The sequence below is a fragment of the Saccoglossus kowalevskii genome, chromosome 5 (genome assembly GCF_978046115.1).
Source record: "Saccoglossus kowalevskii chromosome 5, keSacKowa6.1, whole genome shotgun sequence".
In the NCBI taxonomy this organism is placed as follows: Eukaryota; Metazoa; Hemichordata; class Enteropneusta; family Harrimaniidae; genus Saccoglossus; species Saccoglossus kowalevskii.
The window spans coordinates 30,058,510-30,075,305 of record NC_140645.1 but is presented as its reverse complement, the minus strand read 5'-3'; the positions used below and the strand labels follow the sequence as shown (position 1 = coordinate 30,075,305).

General features: G+C 35.0%; 1 protein-coding gene across 2 annotated transcripts in view; it reads left to right on the top strand.

Annotated features, from left to right (window-relative positions):
• The first annotated feature begins 201 nt into the window (after window positions 1-201).
• The window catches only part of LOC146746009 (nephrin-like), a 28,739-nt gene continuing 12,144 nt past the window's right edge, over window positions 202-16,796 (top strand). Inside the window, exons 1-6 of one of the 2 annotated variants that reach the window (XM_085499297.1) lie at window positions 202-254; window positions 5,209-5,273; window positions 6,656-6,982; window positions 13,032-13,313; window positions 15,396-15,680; window positions 16,200-16,469. In XM_085499297.1, coding sequence (XP_085355423.1) covers window positions 5,225-5,273; window positions 6,656-6,982; window positions 13,032-13,313; window positions 15,396-15,680; window positions 16,200-16,469 — 1,213 coding nt within the window. In that variant the 5' untranslated portion in view covers window positions 202-254; window positions 5,209-5,224. Of the gene's footprint in view, window positions 255-4,875; window positions 4,995-5,208; window positions 5,274-6,655; window positions 6,983-13,031; window positions 13,314-15,395; window positions 15,681-16,199; window positions 16,470-16,796 lie in introns of those variants that run through there. The other variant, XM_085499298.1, reaches the window with a different exon arrangement.

The window sequence follows — 16,796 nt, the reverse complement described above, 5'->3', positions numbered from 1 at the left end:
TACTAAATATGTATATTAACGATGGCACAACACTCAAAATATAAGGTATATTTCTGAGTACTATTTCAATACGTTGAAACTAGGCATTCTATATGTCGACTGACAGAAATAAGGTCAGAGTCCGTACGCAGTGCTGACATTTTGTACCGGAAGTAAAAGCCAAGGTGACATTTGCATATCCAGCATAATTATGAATCACGCTGTGCATGATTATAAATCGCGTTGCATCACAGTTGTCAACAGTTACGTCAACAGTTAAGTGTGTTTAAAAACAGTTTAATTATCTTCTTGTTTTTCATTGTACTTGGCTTTGCATCGTATGAATGTATGTATATATTCCTACTACCTGCTGCAGTTTATGCAGCTCGCTTGGTCGTGGTACACATTGCGGGGCGGCCGCAAACAGACAATGAGGTTTTCCAAAACAATGCAATGTATGAAATGTTAAATGCTTTTAGCAGCACGTTGATCAACTAACTGTCTTGGATGGGTACTTCGTTGAAACATGCTATTGAATCTCGAGCGTCAACGACGACGTCATACAATCTATTCTGTCGATCGCTATTTGGTTTACAACACCTGTTCATTCCTCACTCAGATTCTCTTTCAATGGCCGGGATGGCCATTAGTGGCGACGTCTGGGACACGTAGCACAATTTACTATCCGACATATATATGTGTAGTGTTAAATTTGTCTAAATTTGGGCTATAAATCCTAACTCCAGCCTTGGATATAAACATTAATTAACACATAACATGTTATAATGAATAAATATATATCCAGACACTTCGTGATAGGCTCGCTCTTAAGAAATTGCTGTATTCTGATCTGCAAAAACATTTGTAACTTGAACTATTTAAATCACCCAATGTAATACTACTAATATCAAATATTGATTAATAATTTGATTAGCATTACAAAATATTTAGATAGTGATTAATTTGCTAATAATGGAGTTGTATGCTCTATTCAAGACAAATGTTGAATATCAATGTTCCCCTAGAATATGTTTGCTAAATATGCTTGGTGAAATCGGATAGTCTGAGAAACATCCTTCTTGTGTTCTTTAAATTAAATTCAGTATTTCAAGGTAATTTTCTATTCATACATATACCGGTAGGAATTCAGCCTGTGTCATTTTTGTAGCAAAAGATATGAAAATTAGCAAAGTCTGTAATAAAGACATGAAATAAGACTAGAAATAAGTTTATATTTTTATATTTCATAACATTTTCCCCCAAGCCTTGTCTATCTGTTTAAGCAACTTGAGTAAATTGTTAAGAACAAAGACGCATGTTGCTGTCATACCAAAAACCTACCAGGATTTATGACTTTCAGGGGTCATGAAAGTGGCATATAATTTTGGGTGTGGTTCAATAAACATAATTTTGAAACATTACAAACGAGTGTAACCTGGGTTTTTTCAAATTAGCTTATTGAGAAGGTTTCTGATTGCTGATTAATAAAGTTAGTGCAATATATTTACTGTATATTGTCTGTTTTCAGACCCTTTTTTCTGATCAATATTTACTGGACTAAATGATGAACGAGATTTCGAAGACAAATTTTGTTGATAGAAGTTGAAATTAAAACAGGTTAATTAATTGGACAGGGTTGCAAATAAAGGTACCAGTCTCCAGCAGGATAAATAAAGAAGTTCCATTCTTGGTTTATCATTTCATAAGTCTTAACACTCTAAGCAATTATTTGGGTTTGCTACTTTGGGCTCTACTCAATTTGGTAAGGGACAATTTGTACATTAACCTGGTCCAGCTAAAATCTACCTGTCTGATAGGTGGACATGGCTTAATTTTGACCCCTGAATAATGTTGGTTCATTTTATTGCGACTTCTTCTTTTTAAAATCCTATACTTCATAATTATTTATTAAATTTATTAACCTGTCATTCTAGTTCATAACAATTTATTAACTTTATTAACCTGTCGTTCTACTTCATAATTGATTAACTTTATTAACCCGTCATTCTACTACATAATAATTGATTAACTTTATTAACATGTCATTCTAGAATGTATTGTTATACAGCAGTATTATAACACAACATATAATATTTTGAAAATGATTTACAAACTTTATGGCAAATTTTAAATTCGTAAGTCTAATTTTGTGACTGAGACCTTATTCTCTGAAAATGAAACCAAATCAAATTTTGTTATTGTTCAAATTGCAGTACTTGACACGCCCGACAAAAACCCAATTGCGGAGAACACTGGGTCAATAGTTAATTTAAGGTGAAAGCCCTCACTACCCCAATACATTGCAACCCTATTTTTGTTTACGGATACATACGCAGGTAGTATTGCTTTAATTATTCAACCTTGATTGTATTTTTAATATCATTACATTGACTGTCATTATCTTTATCTCTGAGAACAGCAAAATTATTCTTTTCTTTGAGGATTTGTCGAATGATTGAAATGTCAGGATGTGCACGTAGTCGAGTGTAAATTAGCTTGGTCATCTGAATCGTTATGTAGTAGTTTCACGTACAGTGTCCTGTAAAAATATTGCCTGGTGTCTTATCTTTTTAATAGTTTTTTTTTTAGACTAATTATGTATTAACCTGTTTGGGCGGGATGTGTTGGAGTTGGTAGTGGTTTGTAATAACAGAATGTTACATGTTTATTTTGCACTTTGTAAATATGTCAGACATAGTATACATGGCAAATGGCCAATTATGGTATGCAAATTAGGTTGTCAATACAAAGAGGCTTTCAGGAGAGTGCAGTGGTCTAGTTTCGCTACTCCAATCGGTAAAAAAGCTGCCAGTGTTTACAAAAAAAGTTGTGACAGTGCAACTGTTTGCGGTTTTATGAGTACTCCCGTTTGCTTGAATATGCTCTATAATGATTACCACACTTTTTTTCTGAAAAAAAACAAGAAGGAGCACTGCAATTCAGCGGCGTCACCAAGTGGGGTAGATAAGGTTCTCCCTACCAGGGTGTGGATTTTTTGATAATTCTAAGTTAAAATGGAACATTCTATGACTTCCTTGGGGCCAAAAATACTATCAGACGGATCACAGTTGAAGACTGTGGTCACATGTGATCCCTGGTCAATCAGAATTTTATGTTTTCTCCCTGCTTTGCAGGTTAAGTGGGCGCATGCCCATAGCATAAGGGCGCTGCCCCACTGTTTCCTTGTTTAAAAAAATCCTAGAATAACCCATGGGTTACTTAACCTTTTCCCACCTTACCCTATCCCCTATATTATTGTTCACAGGTTCTTAATCCCCACCCCCTGAGTGAGAAAAAAAATCATGAGAAAATGCCAGACAATTTCAGGTATCTCTGAACACCGCTATCCAGAAATTAGCCCCACAGTTTTATTGTACATGTTCACATAGATTTAATTTATTGGATTTTCCTCATCAGTGAAAATGGCGAAATTAAAACCCAGTGAATTTAATGCATTTGCAGTACTCAGTGGGAGTGTCAGATTTCCATTGACTCTTACATAACTGATGTCCAGTAAACATCTGAAAACTAGGTTCAGGTGTGCTATTGTACAAAAGGCACCATGAACTAAACTATAAAAATCACATCCCAGATATCTCGTTATTGCACCAACATTTTTGTGAGAATTGTGCTGTTGAGGAAGATAATCAAATCATTGATAAATTTGAACATGCCATAAAAGTGAATTGTTTTTATACAATATGTATATATACAAATGTCCGGTGTTTCAAAAGTTTATAAAAATAGAACATGTTCACCAATCCTGAATTTGCATTTTCCAAGTCAGTTTACTGCCTCTTTCTATTCTAATTAGTTAACAGATTTTTAGGTTATAATGTTGAAAATATTATGCAAGACTAAGAAATTCTAGTATCTGTATCAGAAAAAACATAAATACCAAGACAGACAAAAGCTATAGACTTACAGTTAGTGATAATGCTGTTTAAACTATTGACCCAAGAATGAAATGTCTTAATTAGAGAATGTGAGCCAATCTTTCAAGGCTTGGAATTCTTTGAAGGCAGTAGTCGCGTCACCTGAATTCATTGACGCCTAAAAATATTCAAATATTTTCTTTACAATTGAGGCTGGGCTTAACACGAAGTAGTCTCATTGACCAGGCAGGACAAGTAATATTGCCATTCAGACAACTCAATAGCAATTTGCTTTCCTGCCTGCCTGCCTCAACAGACTATGGTAATTATATAGGCGCAGTTGATGTGTGAAGTTGAAGCAAATATAAAGTGTCATTGATGCACATGAAGAAGCAACTAGTTAAATCTCAATCGTGCATAGAAAAAATGTCCTGAAACATCTTGATATGTTGTGTGATGTAATCAAATCAGGTTTCTCTTTTCGTACAATTTTGACCCGACTATATTGACATTTACACTACAATTCAACTGAGAAAACGTGCATTGTCTGTTTGACAATCATATTACTCAGATGGATGGACAGCAGTTTTTTTCAAAAGAACAATTTGAGGAACTTTCTGCTACTTGATCTTTAGGCTTCATGACTAAATGTCCCTGCATATTAAACTTGGCTAATACTTATTAAAAATGTTTCATGAATTTAAATTGGTTTAGTTATAAAATCAAAGCACTGGCTAGAAATGAGATGTACTGTTGCTCTTTATTGAGTTATGTTCATCTGAAAATCTATAATAAACGCAAAATTTGGGTTACAGAAAGATTTATACAGATACCCTACCCATTTTTTTTTATTGAAAATTCCTATTATATATAAAAACCACTCTCTACCTTATTTACGATAAAATGCATTTCTTGTTGATGTCGAAATGGCAGCTACAACTCTACATCCTAATAAAATCAGAGTTTGAATTGTAAGCATCGACTGCGCATGCTTCGGACTACGCCTACAAAAAGACACTTTGGCTATCGATGCTTATTTATAGCTGTTGACCAGACGTCTTCCTCACCTCTTGGCTGTGCTTCAGAGAATTGACAAAATCAATTGAATAAGGAATTGTTTTGGATCTAGTCTATACATTTGTAGGTTCTTATTTAAGAACATTAATTTACTGACAGTTATTGTGTTTCCTACGCAAATTACATTTGCACGATAAAAAAAATGCTTTTTATTGCAGTTCTCATTCATTCGTCAGATTTATATTTCCCATGACCCTAGGTATTGTTATGCAAAGTAAGAAGCCCATGCCTTTTGCAAGTTGCGTTATGTTTACATTCATGTTTGTCTTCATTTCAGAGCCAGACTACCTGTAATGATGGGAATCTCTTGCTACGTATTCTGCTGTCTATTACCAGTAATGGGTGAGTACATCGTTACACATCTTATTATATAGGAGTATGACATACTGGCATTTTTGGGGGTATGGGTATGCTTTAATACAATACTCTGATACCAAAATTAAAGTCTGTTGCTTTGCATTGCAGCTACCTTAGATTGTCAATGATGAGGTCTCCTCAGGGATATCTTTTAATTAGGGGTGATGTATAAGACCGTAGATGAGGTTAAATTTTGTTTATATAGAAAATGCATGCTAATGTACAATATATTTCACCAACCCTTTGGTGGCACTTCTTGTATTTGCTGATTAATTTGGACATACCTTAAGTGAAAAATCTAGGAGGAAATGACAGTTTGATGCAATATTATATATATATTCATAGATGATGTATTTTCCAACCGCCAAACAAATTGATGGCATGATACTAAGTAAATCTGAAACGCACACAAGGTTATTGCGTCTACATTGGCATGTCAAGTAGACAATACATAATGGACTTATTGTTAGTGTACCTGTGTGGTGCTTTCTGTTTTGACATACAATGTACATGCATGTAGAAGACCTGAAGATAATGGTTGTCTAAAAACATGCGGTACTTGTCTGTGTGATACCGCATTCTACAATGCAATGTCTTGAATTATTACATTGTACTGCAGTATATTTTGATCCGTTCCTGAAATCAAAATCGGTATTTCCATACCCCATATGCAAATGAGGTCTGAGAGAAAACAAAGTACCGTAGTCCCTTTAGGAGTACTGTTTTTTGAAACATAGCAGAAATAAACAATATTTGGAAGTACGATATTTTTCTCTTGGAGTACATGAATATACTTGCCGAGTGAAATGAAATTTGAACAGTAATTGTACTTTTAGGCAGTCACTTATTTCGACTTCAACTAATTTGCATATCACCGATATAATTTTCATGGTCAATATGCAAATGACAATGGTGGATTCATTGACAACCGAACTATTTTTATTTTGTGAATATATTTTCAACTATATTTTTATCCTGTTCAAATCATTCAGCAACATTTTTGGGATATTTAGGCGTACATCACATGGAATACTACGATTGGGAGAACTTAATGTTTGTTGACCATCTAGTAACAGTTTTATTAAAATTCACCCGTGAAAGTACGGCCGCAGGATACACCAAATCACTCGTGAAAATAACTGCCATATGCAACGAAAGCCATGGGAAGGGTGTGGGGTCTGTCATAGTATGTAGTGGTTGTACTTCGTTTCTTCTGATAACTGACAAACTTTCGTAGAAATGGAGACTAGTGCATTCGTCTCATACATAGCTATGAATTAGGTTATTTCATGCATTCATAATATGATTTCTTGTACATTGTATGAACATTACATTTTTTAACTGAATGTATTCTGTGTTTTTTACAGTATTGTCGCAGTCATTTCGTGGTGTTCCCATAGATACTGTGGTTTTGGAAGGAAACGAGGTATTGTTGAATTGTAGTTTCAATGATTTTGAAGGCTCCGCCAGTCTCGGATGGAACAGAGGGCAATTATCGCTGTACCTGGGTAACAAAGCAGGCCAGCTTTTCGCTGATCATGATTTTGATGAATGTTGCGAGATTGTCGGTAATACGCAAAACGGTGACTTTACGTTAAAAATAAGGAATGCTAACTTTGATGATATGGCGATGTGGAAATGTTCCTACTCTGGAACAATCATTCTGGAAGAAGAAGCTGACATAACAGTTTTGGGTAAGTGCTATTATAATATCTGTACTTCTTATGAAAGTATAATAGACGACTGATACTTAGCGATGATCACATGACAATCCGTGTGATATTTCTTATCTTGTATCTTAACAGGTAAAAGACCATGAATAAAACGAGTTATGTAAAAACTTTTTATCATGCGAAATATCTTGATCGGTATGTGCTGCCAGACAAATCATAAATGATTTTTGTTGGTGCTACAGTGTAATGCAACTTGCTTTATTTCTGTTGGAATGTTTTGATTTAAAAATGTGACTTAAAAAAATATTTTTTTGGAAAGATGCTCATGGTCTGCTTGTAGAACTGTGAAATTTTCACTGAGATAAAATTGTGAATAACCCTCGCATTTCCCCTACCCCACCCCACCCCAACTTTCCAAATCATACAAAAGTGATTGCGATTGTAATTTTAAAAATACTGGTGAAAAATATGCACAAGAACTAGAACTAGTGATTTTTAATAATTTTGGATGAATAATTTCCCTTCTCAATTTTAGAAAATATATAATGGTTGTTACTTACGAAAACGTCAACGTGATTGTGCATCAAAAGACTGAGGGAAAATTGTTTCTTCTGCAGTTGTATTATTGCGACTGCAGTCAAACTACACCTAATCTATTTTTTCGCTTGTCTTGAAAATTGAATAGTGTTCTGCAAAGGTGTTGAAGGCCATTCAGGGTCAGCGTCTGACAAAAACTCTTTATAATGCAACTGTGTGTTGAGTGCGTGTGTGGGAGGATTGAATACAAAATGCCTATACAATATCATTGTGTTACCTTTGACCCAGTTTCTTTTACCCATTTTAAGCTGTTGGCTCTTATAATGTCGGTTTCAGTTTACGTAAAAGATAAAATGTAATAGCAGGGTGTGAAAATTGAATTAACATGCATATCATGTAATGCCAGTTTTGTCCGTAAAACGGACATTTGCTGTCAGATGCAGCTTAATTGTAGTTGTCACTTGTAGCTTGTAATTCATTATCTTTCTTGATTATAAAAATTACGTTGGCGTGGCGGTGGGGTGGGGGTGGGGGGACATGTGAGTGGGTTTGGGACGTGCAATGTAGTCAGCTTCCTTGCTTACATTTCGTCCCCCACATTTTTTTAAATCGTGTCCCTGTTTACATATTGAGTGCAGCAATTGTGATTCAGATGTAGTAACGTTGTCAGTGTTGTTAGCATCTCAATGTATTGATTGCCAGGCATGCCGATAAAATACTGATGTGGGGTTTTCATTATGTGCATGTTACGTTAGTGTGTTCGTGTTTCTATTCTACACTGAAATCCTTTTTTAGTGTGTTGAATAAGGGAATTAAGACCTCAAAATGGTCGGGCAGCTGGCAGGTCCACTTTAACGTACTCGGTTGCCATGGTATCGCTTTGAAAATAAATGGACATATTGAAGAGAAGTTGAAAATGTTTCCTGCCTCAGAGACATCTCCAAATCCTTATGGTTTCTCAGTAATGTTTGATTGCCGACTAATAGAAAAGTAAAAATTTCAGTCATTCGTGTCTAATCACTAACTGATAACTAAGAAGTATTGTTCAATAGACACATTACAAGTCATCCAAAATGACATGCCTGCAATGCATTGTGGGTAGTATTTGACCCAAAGGTCATAGCATTATAGTGTCATCAAAACATAACATAGAATTTGACGAACACGAAAGAAGTGGATATAAATGTGTAACAATCCTCAGGGGCGGACATCCGGGCAATTTCTACCGCCTGGCAACCCTCGCGGTGAAAACGGTAGAAAACGGTAGTTTGCGATGGTTGTTGAGACTCCCCTGAACAGTGTAACAAGATTAGCCCTGCGTGTGTAACATGTATGAATTTGGTTGTTCAGGATTACTTCAAAGTTGAGTTTGTGTTTTCTCGAGTTTTCACCGGCTCCACCGGCGTTCCACAGTAGCGCGCACAAAGCCCTTAGAAATACGTGGTACAGTGGTGCGCGTCTTAGCAACGTAGAACGTCTGTGACGTAGCTCCGCCCCCCAGGATATACTACACACCTTTGATGGTGAATTTTGATGAAGCAAATGAACCATGTTTCAGGCAATATGCAAGATCTTGCAGAGGCTAGAAAAATCACCTATTCTACAATCCTATCCACAAAGTAGACATGAATTTCAATAGATCTTGATGTATCTTTAGGGTTGCAAGTTCTCCCCATAGCATTGAAAAATAGTGACGTGTTAACAATCTTATTTGTCTTGCACTCCCTTGTGTTTTATTCCAGACAAATGCAGAGCAGTCCCTTAACAATTAGTTGCATTTTGGGATAACAATAGGCTGTTGTAGAATAACAATAGGCTGTTGTAGAATAACAATAGGCTGTTGTAGAATAACAATAGGCTGTTGTAGAATAACAATAGGCTGTTGTAGAATAACAATAGGCTGTTGTAGAATAACAATAGGCTGTTGTAGAATAACAATAGGCTGTTGTAGAATAACAATAGGCTGTTGTAGAATAACAATAGGCTGTTGTAGAATAACAATAGGCTATTTTATATCAATAGGCTATTTTATAGTCAGATATTAAGTTTGATTGACACCTAGCAATGATCATATTATAAGCGTTTGTGCACTGTGTATGAAATATAAATAAGATATTTTTAATACACGTCTGATATTTTACACGCAAGGCATTATGTTAATGGCTTCCTTGTGATGCCTTGCCCTACATCCCGACTTATCATAGTTTGTTCAACTTCTGTTTTAAGTCTTCCTTGAAACACCTGGCATATTCCATTAACCCCCTGAGGGGAGGTAGGTTAGTCGACTTCATTGCCCTTAATGCACATCTAATTGATTGCCAAGACAATTGTTTCAATTTTAGCCAATCTTAATTAGTTTGTGTAACATTGTTGCAAGGTGTGAATTTATACAGTTTCAGGATGAAGCATGCGAGAAATATCCTCTGATAACAACGAATCAAGTATACGGCAAATACAACTTGCAGGAAGTAATCGTCACGTTCATTTATTACGTACGGCTGTCCACGTTGCAATTATTGGTTGCAAGACGGCTAACCTTGACGCACACTAATGTCTTCATGTAATTTCTGATGTTTTTTAAAACGAGTTTGATAGTTTGTTGAACTGAACTTTTGGGACCAACCATTTCGATCAGGTGTGGTAGAGCTGCTGTTGGGATGAGACATTTATATAAGCATGGTGCTCAAGGTTGAACAGTTGTGCTTTTCATAGAATCATGATTGAATATTTACAAAACTGATATTAATGTAGATGGCCTTCACATGACACAATAAATGTTTTCTTCTCTGAAAAAGAATTTTCTAAAGAATACTATACTGACCGCTTTAACTAAGTAGCAACTTGCCCCCTTTTTGTGGCATTTTTATTTATTCATATCAAGTTCGACTTGCAGTTCTCTATAAAATTTCTCAAACCTGGCCTTATTTTTTCATATAATCAAATCACAATGACCACTGGGAATATGAACAATGTGAATAAGGTTCCTAGAACGAAATTATATTTTTAGATTCAAAGAAATAACGACTAGAATGGATTTGTTGGGCAAATTGAAACCTTAATAATGCAATACACAAGATTAAGCGAGTCCAATACTTAATTAATGTATTTATTGACCTTGGCATTATAGGCCATTGAATAATTCACACAGGTGGCAATGAGTAAAGGCCTTGTCGAGTTTTAATTTCTCAGAACCATCGGATGGAGGAATTATGCCATATTCGGCAACTTGTTAATTTCTTGTGAAGATTGAGGGGTTGAAGTTGTCAGTTTTCTAGTATCACAGATCAGCAAGTAGCCTAGTTTTCCCATAATTCAAATGTTGTATATTAATGCCGATTCGCCCTATTCCATATGTTAAAAGTTGGTATTTTATTAACTCTGGTATTAATGCATCACTGACTGTGCTTTATTGTAGTGCTTCCATTGGTGAGTTTTACACTAAAATGTGTTGACATACAAAATAAATGACATTCAAATAAATGTTTTCTGATTCACTCATTTCAATGTGATACTTTGACATGCAAGATAACAAGAGCCTGGTGACTTAATAAAGACATTTTATTGATCACTTTACAATGTTGGTTAATGCCACTGTTAGCCAATCAGGTACAATGTTGTGAATGGTTTTGCATTGACTGAAGTTTTAGATCAAAATAAAATAGAACCTGGTATTTCAGATAATCAATCTACCCATGGTTTTTGAGAAATCTAAGTTGATTAAATGCACAAATATTTTTTATAATTCAAATTTTGTAATTTGTTGTAACCATTCACCTGTATATTTACTTATTTTTTACGCATTTACCATAAATGCCAAATTTGACTTGTATTTTCTTCTATTAGGCATACATGTTATAATGTAAATAACAGGAGTCTATGGTCAAAATTAATCATATTTTTATGACGCATCTCTATCTGGACAAGTTTCTAAATGAGTAAATTACGTAGCAGGAAATTTAAATTTACCTTATTAATCAATTGATTTACATGTCAAAATTTTGAGTTTTATTAATTGTTGAATACCTACCAGTGTGGTTCATTCTTCACTTTCATGTTTATTTCCTTTTTCTTTTTATTTTTATCTTACACCTACAAAGAACCACCGGGTGAACATGATAATTCGATTGCAATAACTGAGTCGAGATGAGAGAAAAAACCAATTAGAGTTTTTACGATTGACGTGGAATTGCAGACATTTATTGCGTGATGTTTACGAGCTTTAACGTTTCTTGAATTCAGGTCATATGCTAATGAGGCGAACAATAAAACGTCTAGTGCTGTCTGATTTCAACAATGCAATTTTGGATAAAATCGTGTTTTCAAATGTGTTGCTTGGAGTCTATTTTGAGGAAATTTTTATTTTTTCCATTAAATTCTTTTACTACCTTTTCAAAATTTTAGAATTTAATCAAAAGTGATTCTTTGTAGCAAAGTTAGTCTTCGTTCTTAACTTCATGTATATATTTATTTTCTAGACTAACAATCATAGAAAAAAACCATAAAATAATAAGAAAATATTGAAACTTAAATTTCATTTTTACAATTGGTATTTTATTCTCAATGAAATCTACAAAAGAAGTGTCCTTCGATGGGCTAATAAAATGCATTGATAAATGATTCTGACAAGGTGTCCTGGATAACAAGGATTGAAATCGTGCTAGAATATAAAGAAAAACAAGTAAATTTATGTGACCTTAAAATAGGTCAAATTCTCTTAATGGTTATGACCATGAATGCTAATGTAGTTGATGTGATTAATGACCATCCATTAATATGCCCATATTACATGTATTTCGCTGTTAATGATAGGTCAACATATGGTTTGTTTTATCTCGTTTCAAATAAAGGATTCTTTTCATAATCTTGTATTTGTTTACCATTAATACTGTATACTGCGTCACTATTCGAGAAATTTGTGATTTTTTTTAAAAGTATTTATGCTGCACAATTAATCGATTTTCACCGACTTCAGATATTTACAAATATTTATCTATTTCGAATTTAAAGCGTTTGGCAGTACGTTGCTTAATGGGAACAAAGAATTGTCGTGCACCTTGAATATAGTGATGCTGCCCTCAACTGTTATATATGATCCGATAGAATTGCATGCAAATCAGCAGTTGCATTTATGATAGTTTCATTTGTGAATATAAAAAATACATAAAGGAAAAACAAAGAAGCTGGAACAAATGGAAACATTAGAAAATACAAGACAATAAAAAAATGACAGAAAAACAAAAGTGACAGTGGATTTTTGAAAGATTTTCAAAATATTTTGATCAGTGGTGTGCCTTTGCTTCAGGTCTTGATAAAAAAATTGAAAAATTTTGGAAAATCATTTTATAAAATTTGAAGAGAACTTTATACTGTAAATCAACAAATTTAATTTTTGATCATCAAAACTACATGTATCTCAAAGATGCGATCCATCAGTCTTTGTATTTTGTTCATGCGTCTCCCAGTTTGTAGGTGCAAAACTAGTTACTTTCTTTACACTTTAATCAACAAATGTGAAATTGTTTTACTCATACAGAAGGTCCACCTACCTGTGAAGTGACCGGTGCTGGTCCAGAAAATGAAGTGGTTGAAGGTCGTAGTGATGCAACTATGTCTTGCATCGCTGATGCTACACCACCAGCAACTCTTGTGTGGATGAAAGATGGAGTTGATACACCAAGCAAAGGAACCTCTCCTGTTATATATTCCCCAGTGTTTAGCAGAGATGACGCCGAGGTACCATTCAATTGTAAAATAAGCCATGGTACATTAGCAGACGCTGTCGCTTGTGAAGATGTTATCACCTTTGATGTTCAGTGTAAGTACATGTATAGTAAAAAAAAGTATATATACATACATAACAGATAAATCTTGTAATTTCTTTGCTGGGCTTGAACATGAACAGAAACATTAAATTTTATTAATTTTCCCCCTGCCTAACAAGTTTGTCGTGGTGTTCTCAGATTTTCAGTATATTGGTATTTTTGAAAATGGGAACCCTCTGAACCCAAAAGTTTAATTCCTGTATTTGTTAAAAATCTATTCTAAAGCTTTAAAAAATTAAGATTAAATATGACTTACTCTATAGTAGCGTCTGGTATGGATATTCATTTTGGCCGATTAGCTGTACAATGTATTCAAATGACAAGCTGAATGACAGATTAATAGACAAGCCGGTAGACTGGTTGGCGACCCGCTCCGCTCAAAAACAAGCACCATGTTTTTGGCTGTTTCCATGGTGTGACATAAACGTGAAGCTAACGTCGGTTTATAACTAATACGAAGTTCGCAAACACCATTCAGTCTTTAGAAGTCACTTAGTTTATTACTAGGACCACAATCACTCTCCTAGTCGAGTGACTGTGCTAGGAGGTATTCTGCTGTTACATTTATTATTTCCAACCGTTTTGCGATAGCATTTTCTAGAATGAAGCGTTTCCTGTAAATTCTGGAAAGCGAAATAATGAAATAACGAGATGGTAAATATTTACCTAAAGTACAGTGTGTTGACCTTCATTATAATATACTTCATAATGCAAAACATTAGTCACGGTGAGTTATTTAAATATACGACTCCTAATCGAAAAATATGACCACAGTCCAGAATTTCAGACGGATATTAAGAAACCTAAGAGCATATCAAAAGCATTTACTCTAAAATATAAAAAAGAACTGCAGTCAAAAGTCAAGAATGCCAGCAAATAAAGGACTCTGCCCCACAATCCTTTGTGCGCGTTATTACGGACACGCGCAAAAAACTGTACCACACTTGTCAAATCTGGGTCAAATATACAGTACGCTACTATCTTGCCACAGATTTTTAGTAGTGGAGTGTTCGGTGACCATTGAATTAGCCCGTGATTCATATTTTATGTGTATTAATTTATTCATCAATTTTCGTGACTGACAGTACTGCGATGGACGCAGGGCTCTTTGGCAACGACCGCATAGAGGTCAAAATACGCGTTCTATTTTTACACGTTAAATTTGGCTCTTCCGTTTCGCCCCTCCGGAATGTTCTACTTTCGCAGCCTAATCGCAGGTTTTTCGAAAAACGTGGAAAAACCACAAGAATTAATAGAAATGTTCCTGTTTTGGGCGGACTATTGATAGAGAATAATGTCTTTATTACAAAAATGCTGAAAAACCGTGAGTTGTTGCCTTAGTTATTTTTTTAATGGCGAAAAACTGCAAACTCGGCAAATTTGGTTGCACAACTTCCCTTTATCATATACACCCAGCGACACCGATGCCAGCTGACTGTGTACAAAACTGGTAGGAGGTAATACATTTGGGCGAAAATATTCAAAAATCAGTTTTTGGATGTTGCAATGGCAGTGGTGGGCCAGGATTTTTTTCCAATTAGTGACGGCACGACCTACCTGTGAAGTATGAACAAAACGAGTCGAGCCGTTGCTGGTGAAAAGTTACCCCAACTTTGGGGTCAAATAAACAGATATCAAAAATTCAAATGGTAACTTTGTGCCCACACTCAAGCTGAGTAGAATGAGCTATGTCTGAAGTGTTTTATCCAAAATTTGTAGGAGGAGATACATTTGGCGCGAAGCTATCCAAAAATCAGTTTTTTGGCTTTTGCTATGGCAACAGTGGGCCAAAATTTTTTTCCAGATTTTTCCTTATAACTAGGGTGGAGGTGTGACCTACCTGCCAAGTTTGAAAGAAATCGGCCAAGCCAAAAAAATCACAGAAGAAATCATACGTGAAAACACTGGAAATGTACACACACACACACACACACACACACACACACACACACACACAAAACGACAAAAGTGATTATAAGGGCAATCCTAGCGAAGCGGATCGCCAATTATCAGGACACTTTGTGGTGATAAGCATAAAATCTGAGACCTCTGATGGAATAAATTTTTTTTTGTAGACCCTCCTGATCTCAAAATAGATGTGGAACCCAGATACAAAGATGGAAAGATTAAAGAAGGCGAGGACTTCTTTGCTTCTTGTAATGTAATATCGTCAAATCCACGAACTGACAACGTGGCATGGACTTCATTATTGGACAATTTTCAAGTGGATCCTAATAACCCACTGGAAATCTTAAGCATTACACGTGACAAGGCTGGAGAATACATGTGTTCAGCAGAGAATATATACTATGATGGAAGTACAGGAAATACTGAAGAGATCATTATAATAGATGTGCAATGTAAGTAGAGAGCGCTATTATTGTATGTGAGAATGGCACTAGAGAGCGCTATCATTGATATTCCTTTTACAAACTCTGGGTATGCCGAGCATACTGTAGAATACTTTATTTTTGCTTGTAATTTATTTTCGCTGAAAAATCCAGTGAACATATTTTTTTTCCTATATTTCACATTAATCAAAAATCAGTGAAAATAAATTTCATACAAAAAGCCTTTTCAGCTAAAATTAATTCCATCAAAAATAAAGTATTCTCCAGTATTACCTTTATTCTATTCACTTAATCTTAATAATTTAAGTCTTGTTAGCACAGAACTCATTTCCCTATTCAGCTATAACAACTTTAATGTAGAGTCAGTGTTTTTGTAAATGATCTCCAAACGTTTTACTGCAGTGCTTTAAGATTTCTTTATTGAAATGAATTGCAAATTCATACAATGTCTTGTTTATATCTGTATGTGCAGATATAAACATGTCCCATGCAATTCATTATTAAAATAATCTTTGTTATAATCACTAGACATTCCAGTTGTTGTGTTGGATGAGAGCAAGACTGTGAAAGAGGGAGACGCAGTGAGTATGATCTGCAGTACATTCATCACGGAAGCCAATCCCGCTGCCAGTGAGTTCCAGTGGATCCGTAATAGTGCTGTGGAGCAGACCACCGAAGAATTAACCTTAGATAGCGTAGCACGAAGCGATGCTGGGTTGTACAGTTGCTGGGCCTTCAATTATTTCTATGATGGCAGTCTAGGGAAGGGAGAGAGTACTACTGAGCTTGTTGTCCAATGTAAGTGTAACACTAATTGTGGATTGAGGTCATTGGTCAAAAATGTTAATTGTAGTATAGCGCAAATGTAACATGCTGATTGCCATGAAACTGAACAGATGTGAATAGTATGTTTTCAATAGTATGTTTTCTTTCATATTGCATTTTACAGATTCCTCGTTTCAAATTTTTATATTATTTGTCATATCTTCATCTTCTATGCAAGAGTACGTCACTAATTTCGTGAATTCCATGCAATGGCTTTGATTGGCCTTGTATATATATTATAAGCACTGTTGCTGAGTTAGATTCCATTCCATTTTTAATTTTCATTGAGGCCAAATAAAA